The sequence below is a fragment of the Camelus dromedarius genome, chromosome 1 (genome assembly GCF_036321535.1).
Source record: "Camelus dromedarius isolate mCamDro1 chromosome 1, mCamDro1.pat, whole genome shotgun sequence".
NCBI lineage: Eukaryota > Metazoa > Chordata > Mammalia > Artiodactyla > Camelidae > Camelus > Camelus dromedarius.
Genome location: NC_087436.1, coordinates 50,298,644 through 50,314,826, shown reverse-complemented (window position 1 = coordinate 50,314,826; position 16,183 = coordinate 50,298,644). Strand labels below are relative to the sequence as shown.

The window sequence follows — 16,183 nt, the reverse complement described above, 5'->3', positions numbered from 1 at the left end:
TAAAAAATTGTCAGTATCCAAATTGGGTATGCTTCAGATTTTGTTGGAAATTGTGTGTTCCTAAACTTTGAAATGTTTTGGTAATTAAATAATATTTTCTAGTAAGGAAATATTAAAGAATAAGTAGTAAAGTATTTATCGATTTCAAACCAGTAAGTGTGGTGAAATACCATTATATTATCTGTTAAAATAACTCCAAGACCATTTCAGATTTTGTGTAAATATTGGCAGAAAGGAATTAGGAAAATGACCTCCCTCGCAGACTTGAAATATCAACTTCACGTACTAAATTTTTATCAAAATTCATAATGCATTATTAGCATTTCAAGAAGATTGTGAGAGTTTTATAACCTACTATCCTAATGTGTCTCCTCTAGATCAGAATGAAGAAAAGTAAATCAAACCAAAACAAAAAAGAAAGATGCTCAAACCAAAGAAACAGTCCTTTCTTGGTGGAGCAAGATTAGAGGCAATTTCACCTGTTCTCCAACTTGGGGCTGATTTTGTTTCTTCTTAGTACTCACTTCAATCCCTACAGAAATGAAAGGGTGAGATACTTGTGGAATATCAGAGACAAAGGGGAAAGGGAAGATTGGCAGTTTCAGAGACTTAAAAAAATGTGGTTTTGTGCTTATTTAGCCCAGTTAGTGGCAACTAACCACAGCTCCTTCAATTTACCCTCTGGACCTGGCATGAGAAAATTGTTTCTAAAGATTTGTGTCATCAATACCTCTGTGCTCACTATTTCAAAACAGTAAACACAGAGAATGGACTTAGGGCAGGAAGTTGTTTTTTTCTTAATTTCTCTTATAGTGGTGGCTTAATGTAGTAAGAATCAGTATTAAGCCTCATTTTACTTTGAAACAACTTGCTAATGTAGAAAAGAAGTGTTCTTTTAGTAGATGAGAATATTGAGACTTGAAGTTAAAGTGACATCACCTCCCACCCCATGCATCCCCCATGCAAGCTGCCAATCACAAAGTGGAGACTGGAATCTACTGGATCTTTTTAGCATAACATTTGATTAAAGTGTAACTATTCAGTAACAGGTAAAGATTTACCACTGTTTTAACACAGTATGGGTATTTCATAATGTTCAATATGAGAAAGCAAATGCACCCAGAAATTTAAAAAACTTAAATATGAGAACAAATATTAGAGGTCTATTCAGCTTCTTATAATTGCTTAAGAATCCCAGAATCCCCACTCTAGATGAGGGAACATTCTAAAAATTATCTTAAAAAGTTATAAGGCGGTGTGTCTCATTTGTTAACCATTTATTCTTTGGGTTTTTTGTTGCCCATCATCTGAAAGATTTGGATGCCATCTTCCAGGAGCAGGGTTTACCCAGCTCATGGCCTGCTCAGATTACTGGAAGTTAAATCTAATCTGAAATTCTGCGGAAACTTTTAGCTGACAGCAGTCATTTAGAGGGAGCTTGTTGCCTCTGATAAATCCTGCATAACTGGAAGTCCAAACCAGTGTTGGCTTTGGGGCAAGGATAGAGATTGGAATGGGTGGTGATGAGGACCAGCAAACCAGAAAGAGGAGGGTAACTCATCATTCATTTCTCGTATGCAATAGTGACTGACAGAGAAGGAAGACCAGAAAGTACATTTTACAGATAACATCTTTTTATGGCAGTTGTTTGAAGCCATTTGAGAAAATGTGCTAGTATTGTTTCTAGCTGAGTTTGTCCTGCTTGGGAGGACACATTTTCCCGTCCTTCTCATTTGCTTTCTTCAGTCCCTCAAGATGCCCTAACGGAGATCAGGGGGTTAGGGTGGGAGTAGGGAGGCGGTAGAAGCAGAAACCGGCTCAATCATTAGACTACAAATGGCTTAGTGACCTCCTTTCCTCAAGAACTGTTTTCTAGTCCCTCTCCTTTTATCAAACCAATTTTGTCACCTTTTCGTTTGTAACGTTCTCCCACTGCCCAGCTCCTCTTTCTCCCTCCACCATCCTCCCAGCCTTCTCCTCACCTGTCCACCGCTATGGCCGTCATAGAGTAGATGCTGGCGAACACCGCTGTGATAGGAAAGAAGTTCTGGAAGCGACAATAGTTGGCGCCGAAGTACCACTCGCTGTGAAGCGCATAGATGAAGTTGACCAAGGTGTTGAAGGCGGCCATGGAGGCATCGGAGAAAGCCAAGTTCACGAGGAAGTAGTTGGTAACGGTCCTCATGCGCTTGTGGGCCAGGATGATCCAGATGACGATAAGATTCCCGAAGACCGCCACGGCCACCACCACGCCGTACGCTAGGGACCAGAGCGCGATGCGCCAGGACGGCTGCACGAACTGGTTGGTGAGGTTGGCCAGGGGCTGCGAAGGCGCCGGGGTGGCGGCGGCCAGTCCCAACGTGGAGGAGGAAGCAGAAAGATTGCCAGCTTGGACTAGCAGTTGCAGCCACCCAGGCTCAGCCACCCCCGTGCCTGCCCCTGGCTGGAACGCAGCGCTCGGGCTCCCGGCGTCCGCTCCCGCTGTTCCTGCACCTTCCGTCCAGTTCGCGGCTGCGGGGAGCGAAGCCATCGCGGTGGGTCTGCAGCCCCGGGTCCCTCGACTCACCCACCTCCAGCCCGGGCCGACTCCCGTGAAATTCTTCTTTGCCTCTTGCTTGCTTTGCTGCGGAGCGGACCTTAGCCCCTCCCGGAAGCGAAATAGGGACGGTATCACAGCCCTTGCTGGTTAAGCGATGCTCTCAACCCTCAGGTGATGGGGAGCAAGGGCGGCACTTTCTCCGAGGAGTTTGCTAATCTAGCAGGTAGAAAGGATGAAATGGCCGGAAAGAAAGGTGTTAGGGGCAGTCACTAGCGGAGAAGCCCGGCGCGGTCCCTGCGCGAGTTCCGGGCGCCAGCTGGAGCACCGAGGCTCAGGCGCCGCCGCGAGCTTTACGGTCTCTTATAGTCCCTGCTTCGGTGACGCTGTGGGGGCCGCGGCACTGACGAACCCCTTCGTGGGCTACCATTGTGCTGCTTTCTTTCAGCCCGCCCTTTGGGTTTCATTCACTAGCTCCTCGTGGGAGCTTGGCGGGTGGATACTCTCTAGGAAGGACTGCACTTTCTCAGATGCAGTTAAAATCTTTACAAGATTGCTTTCCCTCTTTCAACGTCAAGATATTTTGCTGAGGTCCCTGCTCTCAGACATTTATTGTGAGCTGTTCTTTTCTAAACCAATTAAACCATTCACCTGTAAGTCATGATCCCAGGAGATTTTTCGAAAATAGTGTGAGGACTCTGCGCACCGTGTGCCTCGCGCTTTGTTTAGGTGTCACCGGCTTTTGGAATTTCACTCAACTTACTGCTTGTGTGTTTCTGTCCTCGCTTTTCAGATGTCGTTTCCTCTTGCTCCCACTTCCAGAATCCACCCATCTTCCCCCTTCCTCTAATCTCTGTCACCAGGAAGGAGTCCCCTCGGCTCCGCTTATCCCTAGGTAGAGGGAGACTGGTTTTTCATGGAGAATTCTGCTCAGATTGGAATGACCGAACACACTGAGGGTAAACCAGAAATCCCAAGATGTAGATGTTTCTTAAAACATGGTGACAAGACTTGAATTTCTTCACTTCCCTGGGATAATTGTATTCTGTAAACAATCTAAATACATACACATAGCTATACGGTTTTGGACATTTGGAACCTTGGATTTCAGAGTCTGATCGTGAGGACACACAGATGAAAATAATCTTAATTTCCTGGGCAGACAGGCCGGCCTGACTTGTGAGTTTTGGATTAGAGCAGGTGAGGTAGGGTGTCCAGTGGATTACAAGCTGGATAAAGTAGTCTGTGCTTAGATGGACCTCACCGGCAACATAGCAGGATGTTCTAGAGCCAAGACTTGGTTTTATTAGTCTCTTGGGGGCAGGTGAGAAGGGATTTAGGGTTACACATATGTTAGCAACCCCCCCAAAACACTTGAACGCTCCGAGCCTTGATTTCTTCACTTAAAAATGAAGATTTAAAAAAATCTAGTTTTTATTTTTTAATTTTTTTTAGATTCCACATATGAGTGATCTCATACGGTATTTTTCTTTCTCTCTCTGGCTTACTTCACTAAGCATAAATACAAAACAGAAATAGACTCACAGACATAGAATACAAACTTGTGGTTGCCAAGGAGGTGGGGGGGTGGGAAGAGATAGACTGGGATTTCAAAATTGTAGAATAGATAAACAAGATTATACTGTATAGCACAGGGAAATATATACAAGATCTTATGGTCGCTCACAGAAAAAAAAATGCGACAATGAATATATGTATGTTCATGTATAACTGAAAAATTGTGCTCTACACTGGAATTTGACACAACATTGTAAAATGATTATAAATCAATAAAAAATGTTTAAAAAAATCTAGTTTACAGGGTAATTATGGGGATGAGTAGTTTCAACAGCCTTTCAGCAGCACAAGACAGGAGGGAGACCTCAATAAACGTTAGTGCCCCTTTCCCTTGTTGTCATTGTGTGTTTCATCTAAACATTTTTGGATTAAATGTATCAGAGCAGCAAGTTCTATTTGCTTCAAGAGAAGATAGCTTGTGATTTAAGAGCATTCTGTAATTTATTTCCTGGTTCAGTACCTATTCCTCAAAAACTCTGTTTATTGTACAAATGGACTTAGGGCTACTGGTAATGAATAACATTTTCCTTCTTTAATTTTTTTATGACAAAAAGGTAATATATATAAATAATTTTGAGACAACCTGATAATTATATTGACACAATCCAGCTTCAAAATACCATGCTGAAAATGATAATTATCAAGGGTTACTATTTTCTGTTTCTTCCCAGAAAGGCCTGCAAAAATATGTAATAAATCATAAGTAAAGTTAATAGAGATTCCACACTTCCTGCTTACTAATTTTAAATTAAATCATTTTCTCATGAAAGGCAAATTACTTCTTTCTATCAACTCACCATCTGAAATTACTTGAGTTACAAATGAAAGCCTCTTCTCTAATGAAATCAAAGAAGAATTAAAAAAATCCTTTGTATGACACACCATTTATCAAGATTACAAAATGGGCCATGTTGTGGTTTGGTAGTTATGCATATTTTGATCAAATATTTAAAGTTGTAAAATTACTCAGCTGTGTAGGAATCTATTCAGTTTATACTGTTGCTTTACTTATCCATACAGAACATTGTAAGTCTGTGATCTTGTCCTTATTAGACTTAACACATGGGTAGAGATGATATGAGAAAAATGAGTGGTGATGGAATTAGAAGAAGTTACAATGAAAGGGGTGTAAAGTGTTGTTTACTTTCAGAGGAAGAGAGGGATGCAGGTCATGGCTTTACTTTTAGACTTGCCTTACATAGAGAGAATCCCCCTGTGTCCCAGTAGGGTAGTCGTTACCCATTCATTCCTTCAGTCATTCCTTTAACATGTATTGAGTGTACTTCCTTCCAGGAGCTATACCAAGTACTAGGGAGGTAGCAATGAAACAACCAAATGTGAATTCTGTCCTCAGGGAGTCTGCAGTCTAGCAGTATTTTTTGACATTAAAACAAGTATTGTGAGTGGTAGAATAGGCAAATTCTGAGAAAAATGAGAATGTGTAGCTAAGTAGGAGGATGTTGTGCCCACTGGATTCTGGACTCTGTCAACTTCTCTTAAAAATTTCTTTGTGAGGATAAAATGAAGTGCCAAAAAGAAAGATAGGCTAAGCAGAAACTTATGCCTTAAAAGATGGGAAGGTTTAGGAGATAATGGTTACGGAGGAGGTTTGCCAACTAAGAGAATTTGATGAATAATATGGCCATTGTAGCTCCAGAGTCTGAATCCTGCCCTTATCTGAGTCACTCTGCTGGTTTTCCAGTTCTTTGTCTTACCATAAGAACGCCAAATGCCTTAGCCTTGGACCACTGAGGAAAGGAGCCGAGAGGCTGAAGATACGGTAGCACACTAGGTGACGGACGTAGAGAAGAATCCTATACTCCCACATTTAAGACCTGGGAGTATTTGTGAGAGTGTCCCTATGCAAATGCACGAGGATACTGGGAGATTAGCCAAGCATGGGACCCCAGGAGACATTAATAGGTTTTAGATAATAGTGTGTAAATCTTGGTTTGACTGCATAAATGTAATACAAATTATGATTATTTATGTGAATGCTTGAAATTTATTCTTGATGCAAGAAATGTTTGCCTATTTTATTATGCACAATAGATTACATTTCTTCTAAATTTTATTTACTCTCCATATTTTCACTTAGAATACATACTTGTTATGTTTCCCAGTGATTTGCTAACAATTTACACTAATAGAATGGATGCTGGTCATATATTAATTATTTTTTCCTCTCTTACAATTCAAGGAGATAATATGGCATATTTCATACTTGTATTATTTTAACAGGCTTCCTAAAAAATACATATAACAGAGTAGAATTTCAGGTAGTGTTGCTGGCTAGTAAAGGAGTTATTTTTGGGAAAAAAAAAGGTTGTCAAATTTCTAGATGTCTGTCTCCGACAATAATCTTCTGTTTGACAGTTCTCTTACATTTTTTTCAGTATGTTAATTGTTTCCCACTATAATGAAAATTTCTTTTTCACTTTAATCAGTGACAGATTCTGATAGTCCATTCTTTGACTCTTTTTTAAAAAATACATTTTTTAATTGAAGTATAGTCAGTTTATGATGTGTCAGTTTCTGGTGTACAGCACAGTGCTTCGGTCATATAGGAACGTACATATATTCACATTCTTTGACCTTGCTTTATGTTTTTTCCTTCTATTGTTTCATCGTCCTTGCTTTGCAGTTACATTGGATCATTTCTACCCTCTGAATTTTGGACTCCTACAAACAGGCTGCTGAGTATTGCTGACAACCAATCAATCAATCAAAAATCAATACATCTCCACTTAATTGTACTCCTTAGCAATTCTTGCTGTCTACCAGACACCCTTTCCATGTGGGTCTGTGATCAGTTCCCAGCTATTCCTCAGTTCTCTTTCTTTTCCATCTTCCTTTTTATGCTCAACATACTATATTGTTTCCAATTTATCTGACAAAATTAAAACCATCAGCTAAGAATTTCACATTTCTGTTCATTTCATCCATTTTTTAGTCATTTCTTATTGTCTCTGTGGAAGTGGTTTACTTCTTTTATCTGTACTGCCTGTTCTTTCAACAATTCCTCTCTCTTCTTTTCTCTTGAACACCTCTTTAGGACTGAGACATCCAAGGATCTATATAAAAAGCCCTTTCCTGACTGCATTCTGATTTAGTTACCACTTTATCTCTCTTCTTTTATTCCTAGGTGATCTTTTTAAACGAAATATTTATTTGTCAGTGCTCTGTCCTATCAATTACCTGCATGTTAAACCACATTTTCACTTTCCATCCTTAATTTTCTTGACCTCTCTGTAGCATTAGCATTTGACATTTGCGTTAGCTTCCTAGGGCTGTCATAACACGTTACCACAAATGGAATGGCTTAAACAACAGAATTTATCCTCTCACAGTTTGGGAGGTTAGGAATCAGAAAACAGGATGTGAGCAAGGCTGTTGTTGCTGTTGTTGTTGTTGTTGTTGTTGTTGTTGTTGTTGTTGTTTTGTTGTTTTTCTGGAAGCTGTGAGGAGAATCTGTTCCATGCCTTCTCTCTCCTAGTTTCTGTTGGTTGCTGGCAATCTTCAGTGTTCCTGGATTTATAGATACATTACTCCAATCTCTGCTGTCATCACATGATATTCTCCTTGTGGGTCTTTACATCACTTTCCCTGTGTATTTTTCTGTGTCCACATCACACTTTTCTCTTAAAGTCATCAGTTACTGAATTAAGACCAACCCCAAACTAATAGACCTCGTCTTCTGCAGTCACTTCAGCCTCGACAGTACCCAAGCTGAACTCACCTTCAAGGTCTTAAACCTTTTCTTTCCATTTTTCCCATGGTGATAAGGAAATGAATCTGGCTGAATTTAGTTCCCCAAACTAGGAACTGGGGAATTATTCTAGATTTCTTTGCATTTTTCTTTCTCCCCTTGTTCCACAAATCCAGTCACTTACCAACTCTGGTAGAGTCAGCATTCTTGGAAGTTCTTATGTCATCTGTTCTTACTTCTATTCTCACTGATACTTTCCTACTTTAAATTTCTATTAATTCTGTGGATTCTGTGACAGGCTCATGATGGATCACTTTGATGAATGGATCACCGCTGATTTTAGTCAGCATCATACCTGTCAACTATGCTTGGCAATGGTTTAGAGAGATCTTTCTAAACAAAAAATTAGATGGATTATCTTCCTGCCAAAAATCTTTCAGTGGAAATCAAAAAGTCCCTTCGATACTAGGTCCCTGTTTGCTTCTTTAACTTTATCTTTTCCTTCTTCCTTTCCTGGTTCTTCACTTTAGCTATCTAGAACTACGGGCAATTCTTCCAGCGTATCTTATTCTTTTACACATCATGTTTTCACAGTTCTGGTTCCTCTTCCGGGAATACCTTTTCCCTTCCTACAATTTGTCACCTATTCTTTAGATTTTGTTTTGATTATTTCTTTTTTGAAGAAACTTCCTATCATGGGGCAGTCCATTATAGTACCCTGTTTATGTCATTAGCTTGGCTCTTCTTACACCATCCTGTAATTACTGATTTACCTGTATGTCTCCCCAGCTAAGATATAAGACATTTAAGAGCCAAGTATGAACTTTATTCAGCTGGCTACCTGAGAACCTATACCAAGTATATGTAAATGGAATCACTAAATGCTTAACACTAAATTATTTAAAAGCACATTTGATTTATAAAAATAAGACCTTTCAGAAATAAAGTTTATTTTATTGGATTTGTTATTTATAGGTGAAATTTATGTTGTATTGAAAATGGTTATTTTAGAAGTTAATTTGTGTTTTAAATATTAGGAAGAAATAATTTTATGATTTATGTAGGAAAATACACTGATATGTTTTACATAAGAAGTAATATACTGGTCTTTTCCCCTTTCCCTTGCCCTAATGAGATTAATACCGTCTACCATTATCACTAGATTCACAGAAGATTGTATTAGATTTTATTTTGATAGTGAGTTTGTAATTATCTCAAGGTACATATTCTTGTGCACTTAATAGAATGCCATATTTTATGAAATCATTTGATTTACACACATACACACAGAATATTCAAACATCACATTCATTCCCTACAACAAAATACCATATTAAATATTCACAGAACTTCAGTTTTTATTTCTCTTTTGTATAAAATATATAATAGAAAATGGGGGATTTTCTTCTATTGCTGAGTAACTTCACTAAAAATATTTCTTTCATACCCTCTAATTACATATTAATAGAAATAAATAATAAGTATCCACAGTTATTCATTCTATTCACCAGGTTACTGGTAACATCTCCAATTCTTGTGTGTATTTTCCCTGTCAAATTTCAGGCAAAGAAATGTGATACAGATATTTATAGTTCACATTTCAAACAGTGAGTTTGAGAAAGCTTTGTACATTAAGTCAGCTGAGAAGGTTTTGCAAAATCTCAGTAAAGAAAAATTGTATAATTCCACTACACTGATTGGTAATGTAAGAAATTAAATTATTTGGAAGTATACTTGGTTTCCCAGAATCTCCAAATGAATCACTTGTGGAAGGGAGACTATAATAGTTTCTGATACATGATACAGAGAGCTATATTAATTTTATATATAATTAACTTTCCCTGAAAATGTGCAATTTTCATAAAAGAGAACCTAAAATTATCTTTCTTGTTTTGCTCATTTTTGTCATTTTTTTTCTTGTGATTTAGTTCTTGTGCTCATATTATGTGGAATGGGTTTTCATCCATATGGTTAACTGCTTCCTCTACTACTTCTATATAAAAAATAATGACCTGTACAGCTTAGGTAAAAAGAATAATAAGATCTTTGAAACACAGTAAAGTATTTTGAATACATAACTCTTATTTCTCTGATGTAATTTTTTTCTTCTTTCTTTTGTTCCTTCTTTTAAAGCAGAATACAACAAATGCTCAAAAATTTGGATATTTATAAACAGATCTTTTTTATAAGCTTTAGTTGAAAAGATGATTTTTTTTTTCTGGATCTTTAAAAGACTTGAAAACTCCAGTGTTGTGGCAAGAAGCTACTCAGCATTCACTCAGTCAGAAAATATTTATTGAGGTGCTGTTTTAGGTATAGAAATTATACAGGATTTTGCTTTGATGCAACTTGACTATGGAGTTTTTCTAAATATATTATACCTTTTTCTTAGGGACAGATACTATGAAAATATTTTATCAGCTACTTTTTAAAGATTGATTTTACATTTAATTTAATTAAATAGCTGTTATTTATGGAGCATTTATTCTGAAAGGCACTGTACTGACATAAATCTTAACTTTATCCTTAAACACTACTAAAGTACATGAGGTACCTACTTTACAGAAACAAAAGCAGAGACTTCAGGAGGTTAATTTGTCCAAGACACAGAGATGGTAAATGGAGGGAGAAACTTTGCAGTATAAAGAAATGGACTCACTTGCAATGTTTGAAAAAATTTAATGTTGAAGATAATATTTAAAAAGAGCTTTAAATTGCAGAATGACAACTCATCTGTTGTTTATAGCTCTTACAAACCAAGAACTGGGTGGGAAGCAATTAAAAAAAAAGAGCAAATCCCTCTCCCCTTCAAAATAGCAAGCACTCTTAAAATAATAACCCAAAATACTGATGTATAAATTATTAAGGAAGTAGAAATTGGTATCCTATAAAGCAATATAGGATCTTAATTATTACTATCACAGTCTTTGAGTCCAGTAATTTCACTCCTAGTGATTTGATCTAAGGAAATAGTCAGAAATTCAGACAAAAATTTATGTGCAAGAATGTATAGTGGCATGATATTTATGAAGTCAAAATGTAAAGGCATACATGTAAAATAATTTTGGCATGTTTGAACTTGGTATCTTCAAAGAAGAGTTTTATCCTGTCACTTGAAGAGCATATTTTAAATGTTCTAAAATTAGATAGAAATGATGGTTGTACCACACTGTGAATGTACTAAATAACACTGAACTGTATACTTTAAAATGATTTAAATGGTGGATTTTATGTTTTGTGAATTTTGCCTAAAATTTTAAAACATAAAATTTTATGTTATGTGAATCTTACTTAAAACAGGAAACTTTATTAAAGAAAAAAAGAGCTAGAGTCAGAAAAATTCATGTCACAATAAAAATTTATACAAAAGAATCAACTCTAGATGTACTCAATAAAGTTATTCAACCACTTGGTCTCTAGATAAGGAAATAATATTATATGTTGCAGGCAAAAAATAAATCACCCATAGGTTTAATAAATCATTCTGGTCTCAGAATTTAAATGATAACATTGCCTGCTGGAATAGAGTTGAGGAATTCTTTAAAAATTCTTAGGGAAATAAAACTGTGTTTGAAAAAAATTTATCTCATTGATTAAACTCTTTTTCAAATGTTAAGATAATAGAAAGACATTTTTAAATACACAGGGTCTCAGGTATAGCACTGATGAGTGTCTCATAGAAGACAAACAAAACTACAAGAAACCAACAAACAAGCAGACAAAAATGCAAACAGATAATCTGTTTGGAATTAAAACCAAACCTCTTAGAATAAACATAGGCAAAACATTATCTGACATAAATCTTAGCAATGTTCTCTTAGGGCAGTCTACCCAGGCAATAGAAATAAAAGCAAAAATAAACAAGTGAGACCTAGTTAAACTTACAAGCTTTTGCATAGCAAAGGAAACCATAAGCAAAACAAAAAGACAACCTATAGAATGGGAGAAAATATTTGCAAAAGATGAGACTGACAAGGGCTTAATTTCCAGAAAATATAAACAGCTCATACAACTTAATAATAAAAAACAAACAACCCAGTCCAAAAATGGGCAGAGGACCTAAACAATCAGTTCTCCAGTGAAGACATATAAATGGCCAATAGGCACGTGAAAAAATACTCAGTATTGCTAATTGAGAAATGAAAATCCAAACTACAGTGAGGTATCACCTCACACTAGTCAGAATGACCATCATTCAAAAGTCCACAAATGATAAATACTGGACAGGGTGTGGAGAAAAGGAACCCTCCTACACTTTTGGTGGAATGTAGTTTGGTGCAACCATTATGGAAAACAGTATGGAGATTTCCTCAAAAGACAAAAAATAGACTTACTGTATGATCCAGCAATCCCATTTCTGGGCATGTATACAGAAGGAACTCTAATTTGAAGATACATGAACCCCAATGTTCATAGTAGCACTATTTACAATAGCCAAGATGTGGAAACAACGTAAGTATCCATCAATAGATGACTGGATAAAGAAGGTGTGGTATATTTATACAATGAAATACTACTCAACCATAAAAAAGAATAAAATAATGCCATTTGCAGCAACATGGATGGACCTGGAGACTGTCACTCTAAGTGAAGTAAGCCAGAAAGAGAAGGAAAAATACCATATAATATCACTTGTATGTGGAATCTGAGAAAAAAAAAGACAAATGAACTTATTTACAAAACAGAAATAGACTTAGAGACATAGAAAACAAACTTATGGTTACCTGGGGTGGTGGGGGTGGGAAGGGATAAATTGGGAGTTCGAGGTTTGCAGATACTAACTACTATATATAAAATAGATAAACAACAAGTTTATACTGTATAGCACAGGGAACTATATTCAATATCTTGTAGTAACCTATAATGAAAAAGAATATGAAAATGAATATATGTATGTATATGTATGACTGAACTATTATGCTGTACACCAGAAATTGGCACAACATCTTAATCCTTCAATAAAACAAAACAACATAAACAAACAAACAAAATGCAACCAACAAAAGCAGACTAGAATAGTTATGGTTTAAAGACTGGGACTGTAGACTAGACCATATGGGTATGATCCATAGTGATAACTCCGAAGTGGTTGATATTGTCACTGCCAATGTTTTTAAACATACACATGCATAACATAGTCAGAGATGTGGGGATTAGCTACTACACTCTAAAGAGCAAATCACAATATCAAAGTCACCCTTGAGAATCCTCTGTATCACTTATAAAGTATAGTATGTGTGCACACCATATTTCCTAAGGAATAAAATAGCTAGTCTTCAAACTGGAATATATTGCTGCTGCTTCAGTTTAGCACAAGATAAAGTATTACATTGTATTCAGGGTCTAGCTGGTATAAAATGCACATTTAAACACTAGAATCATAATTATTTGTACAAAACAGTGAGAGCTGAGAATGACTGAATCAAAGGTTCACGTCTCCTACCTCCTCTTCTCCCTTAATAACTAAATGAAGGAGATGAGAAGTGTATTATCTGAACAACGTAGATCACATCTCTCCTTCCTTTCTTTTCTCCCTGCCTCTCATTCCATTTTTTACTTTCTTTATTTTCCAGGTATATTTATTGAAATTTCAGAAAATTAAATGCATATATGATGTAATTCCATAGTGTTATATGGTGATGATAATTTTGCCGCCTGAAGTCTTACTCTCAAGTAGTTTGGAGACAATTTTCCAGAGAAACAAAAACATATTCATACAAGTTAATTTAAAAAATAATTCTAGTAACCTTGGGATTTGTTTACTTTTTTGTGTAAGAGGAGAAAGGGTTCTTGTCAAGTAAGTATGGGGTGGTAGATCAAACGTGTTGATTGTCTGCAAACTTTGGAATTTCCCATGTTATTGCAAGACATACAGGAGACTAACAAGAGAAAAATTAATCTTTCATAACTTATTAAAGTATCTATCCTCGAAATGTAAGGACTGCTGAATTTGAGGGGGAGTGGTTGGGTAATTTAGCTTCTTTTTAGTCCTCAAAATAAGAGCTCCTTGGAGAGCTCCTCTCTGTTAATTGAATCAAAGTTAATCAGTACAATTGTAGGAGTGCATGATTGGTGTATAATTTCTGTGCCACACATTCATTTACTATCATTTAAAGGAGGAATCAGAAAGTAGTGTGTATAGGAGCTGCTGATACCTTTATTTGCATATGCTTCATTTATGGTTGGCATAATTTTTCATTTGAAATATGATCACTGCATAAGCACCACAGAAATGGAAGTATATTAAAGAGAAAATAGGTCAAATTTGTTCATGAAAGTGTGCAGAATTTTCTGGATGCACATTTATTCCCAAATGTTCTTAGTGGTCTAAGAAGATTTCTAATATAATCTATTATCAAATCAGCATTTGACATGGTTTAATCTAAATATGGTTTAGATTAAAAATTCAAATATAACTAACTCTCAGGTACAAATTACATTCTAATCTTTGTACTATTATATGCTGACTAGTGTGGTATTCTACAGATTATTGATTAAGAGCTGAAAAGAAAGAACATACTGTCAATTATGTATCTTTATTGATTTATAAATTACACATATCATATGATTGCACTAATGTATTACATACATTTAAAATATTCAAAAATGAAAAGGCAAGATGAGGCCATTGACAATAGTTTTAAAAATATATATGTGTAGCATCTTAGTATGTAATCTCTGTTCATACAATGTAGCTTTGGTCATGGGAATGAAAATTCTCTTTACTTCCATAATTAATTTAAAATTATATAATGATGGTGCATAGGCATTTCCCTCACAACCTCTACAAAATAGTTAGCAACCCTACTTCCGTGGCTCCCTTTACAGTTGGGAGTCAACAGGTGTATCTAGAAATGACCGTCCTAGCTTTTATAGTATTGATATACTTTCTAATTGATTGAAATGTACATTTTTTCCCTCTTTCTTCCCAAAAAGTCCTATCTTCTTCCCTGGGAACTTTTGGAGTTCTTTAGTATTTCAACAGTTAAAGATATTATACTTGATAGTGAAGTATCTGTAGGTGCTAGTTCACATATGATTGGCAAATGAGGGAATGAGAACTCTATATTGAGAAGTTGGTACATTTTAAACACTTTTATTGTAGTATAATTCCTGTGTAGTAAAATACATATTTCAAATGTAAAATTTGATGAATTTTGATAGTTGTATACACCTATGAAACCACCACCACAATTAAGATAGCTATCATTTCCATCACTCCCCAAGAGGTACAAATTTCAAACTCCTGATTTATCCCTTCTTACCCCCTTTAAACCCTGGTAACCATAGCTTGTTCTCCGTGTTTGTGAGTCTATTTCTGTTTTGTAGGTAAGTTCATTTGTGGCCTTTTTTAAAGATTCCACATATAAGCAAAATCACATGGTAGTTTTCTTTCTGTTTCTGGCTTATTTCGCTTAAAATGACAATCTCCAGGTCCATCCATGTTGCTGCAAATGACATTATTTTATTTTATTTTTATGGCTGAGTGGTATTCCATTGTGTGTGTATACATGTATGTGTGTGTGTGTGTGTGTGTGTGTGTACCACATCTTTTTTATCCAGTCATCTGTCAGTGGACATTTAGATTGTTTCCATGTCTTGGCTATTGTAAATAGTGCTTCTCTGAACATTGGGGTGCATGTGTGTTTTTGAATTATGTTTTCCTCCAGATATATGTCCAGGAGTGGGATTGCTGGATCATATGGTAAGTCTATTTTTAGTTTTTTAAGGAACCTCCATACTGTCCTCCATAGTGGCTGTAGCAATTTACATTCCCACCAACAATGTAGGAGGGTTGCCTTTTCTCCACACTCTCTCCAGCATTTATCATTTTTGAACATTTTAATCATGGCCATACTGACTGGTGTGAGGTAATATCTCACGGTAGTTTTGATTTAGTTTTCTCTAACAATTAGTGATATTGAGCATCTTTTCATGAGCTTGTTGGCCATCTGGATGCCTTCTTTGGAGAGATGTCTATTTAGGTCTTCTGCCCAATTTTTGATTGGTTTGCTTGGCTTTTTGATACTGAGTTGTATGAGCTGTTTGTATTTTGGAAATTAGTTACTTGTTAGTTGCATCATTTGCAAATATTTTCTCCTATTGTAGGTTGTCTTTTCGTTTTGCTGATGGTATCGTTAGCTGTGTTGAAGCTTTTAAGCTTAACTACATCCCATTTGTTTATTTTTTGCTTTTATTTCCATTACTCTATGAGCTGGTTCAAAAAAACTATTGCTGTTTTTTATGCCAAAGAGTGTTCTGCCTATGTTTTCCTTTAGGAGTTTTATAATATCTAGTCTTACATTTATTTCTTTAATCCACTTTGGGTTTATCTTTGTATATGGTGTTAGAGTATGTTC

The 16,183-nt window shown here is 36.2% G+C and overlaps 1 protein-coding gene across 1 annotated transcript in view; it reads right to left on the bottom strand.

Moving 5' to 3' along the window:
• Nucleotides 1-2,876, bottom strand: part of TACR3 (tachykinin receptor 3) — a 62,876-nt gene extending 60,000 nt beyond the window's left edge. The window contains exon 1 of the mRNA XM_010980658.3: nt 1,983-2,876. Within this exon, the coding sequence (XP_010978960.1) occupies nt 1,983-2,530 (548 nt within the window). The 5' untranslated portion in view covers nt 2,531-2,876. The remainder of the gene's footprint in view (nt 1-1,982) is intronic.
• Nucleotides 2,877-16,183: the final 13,307 nt, after the last annotated feature.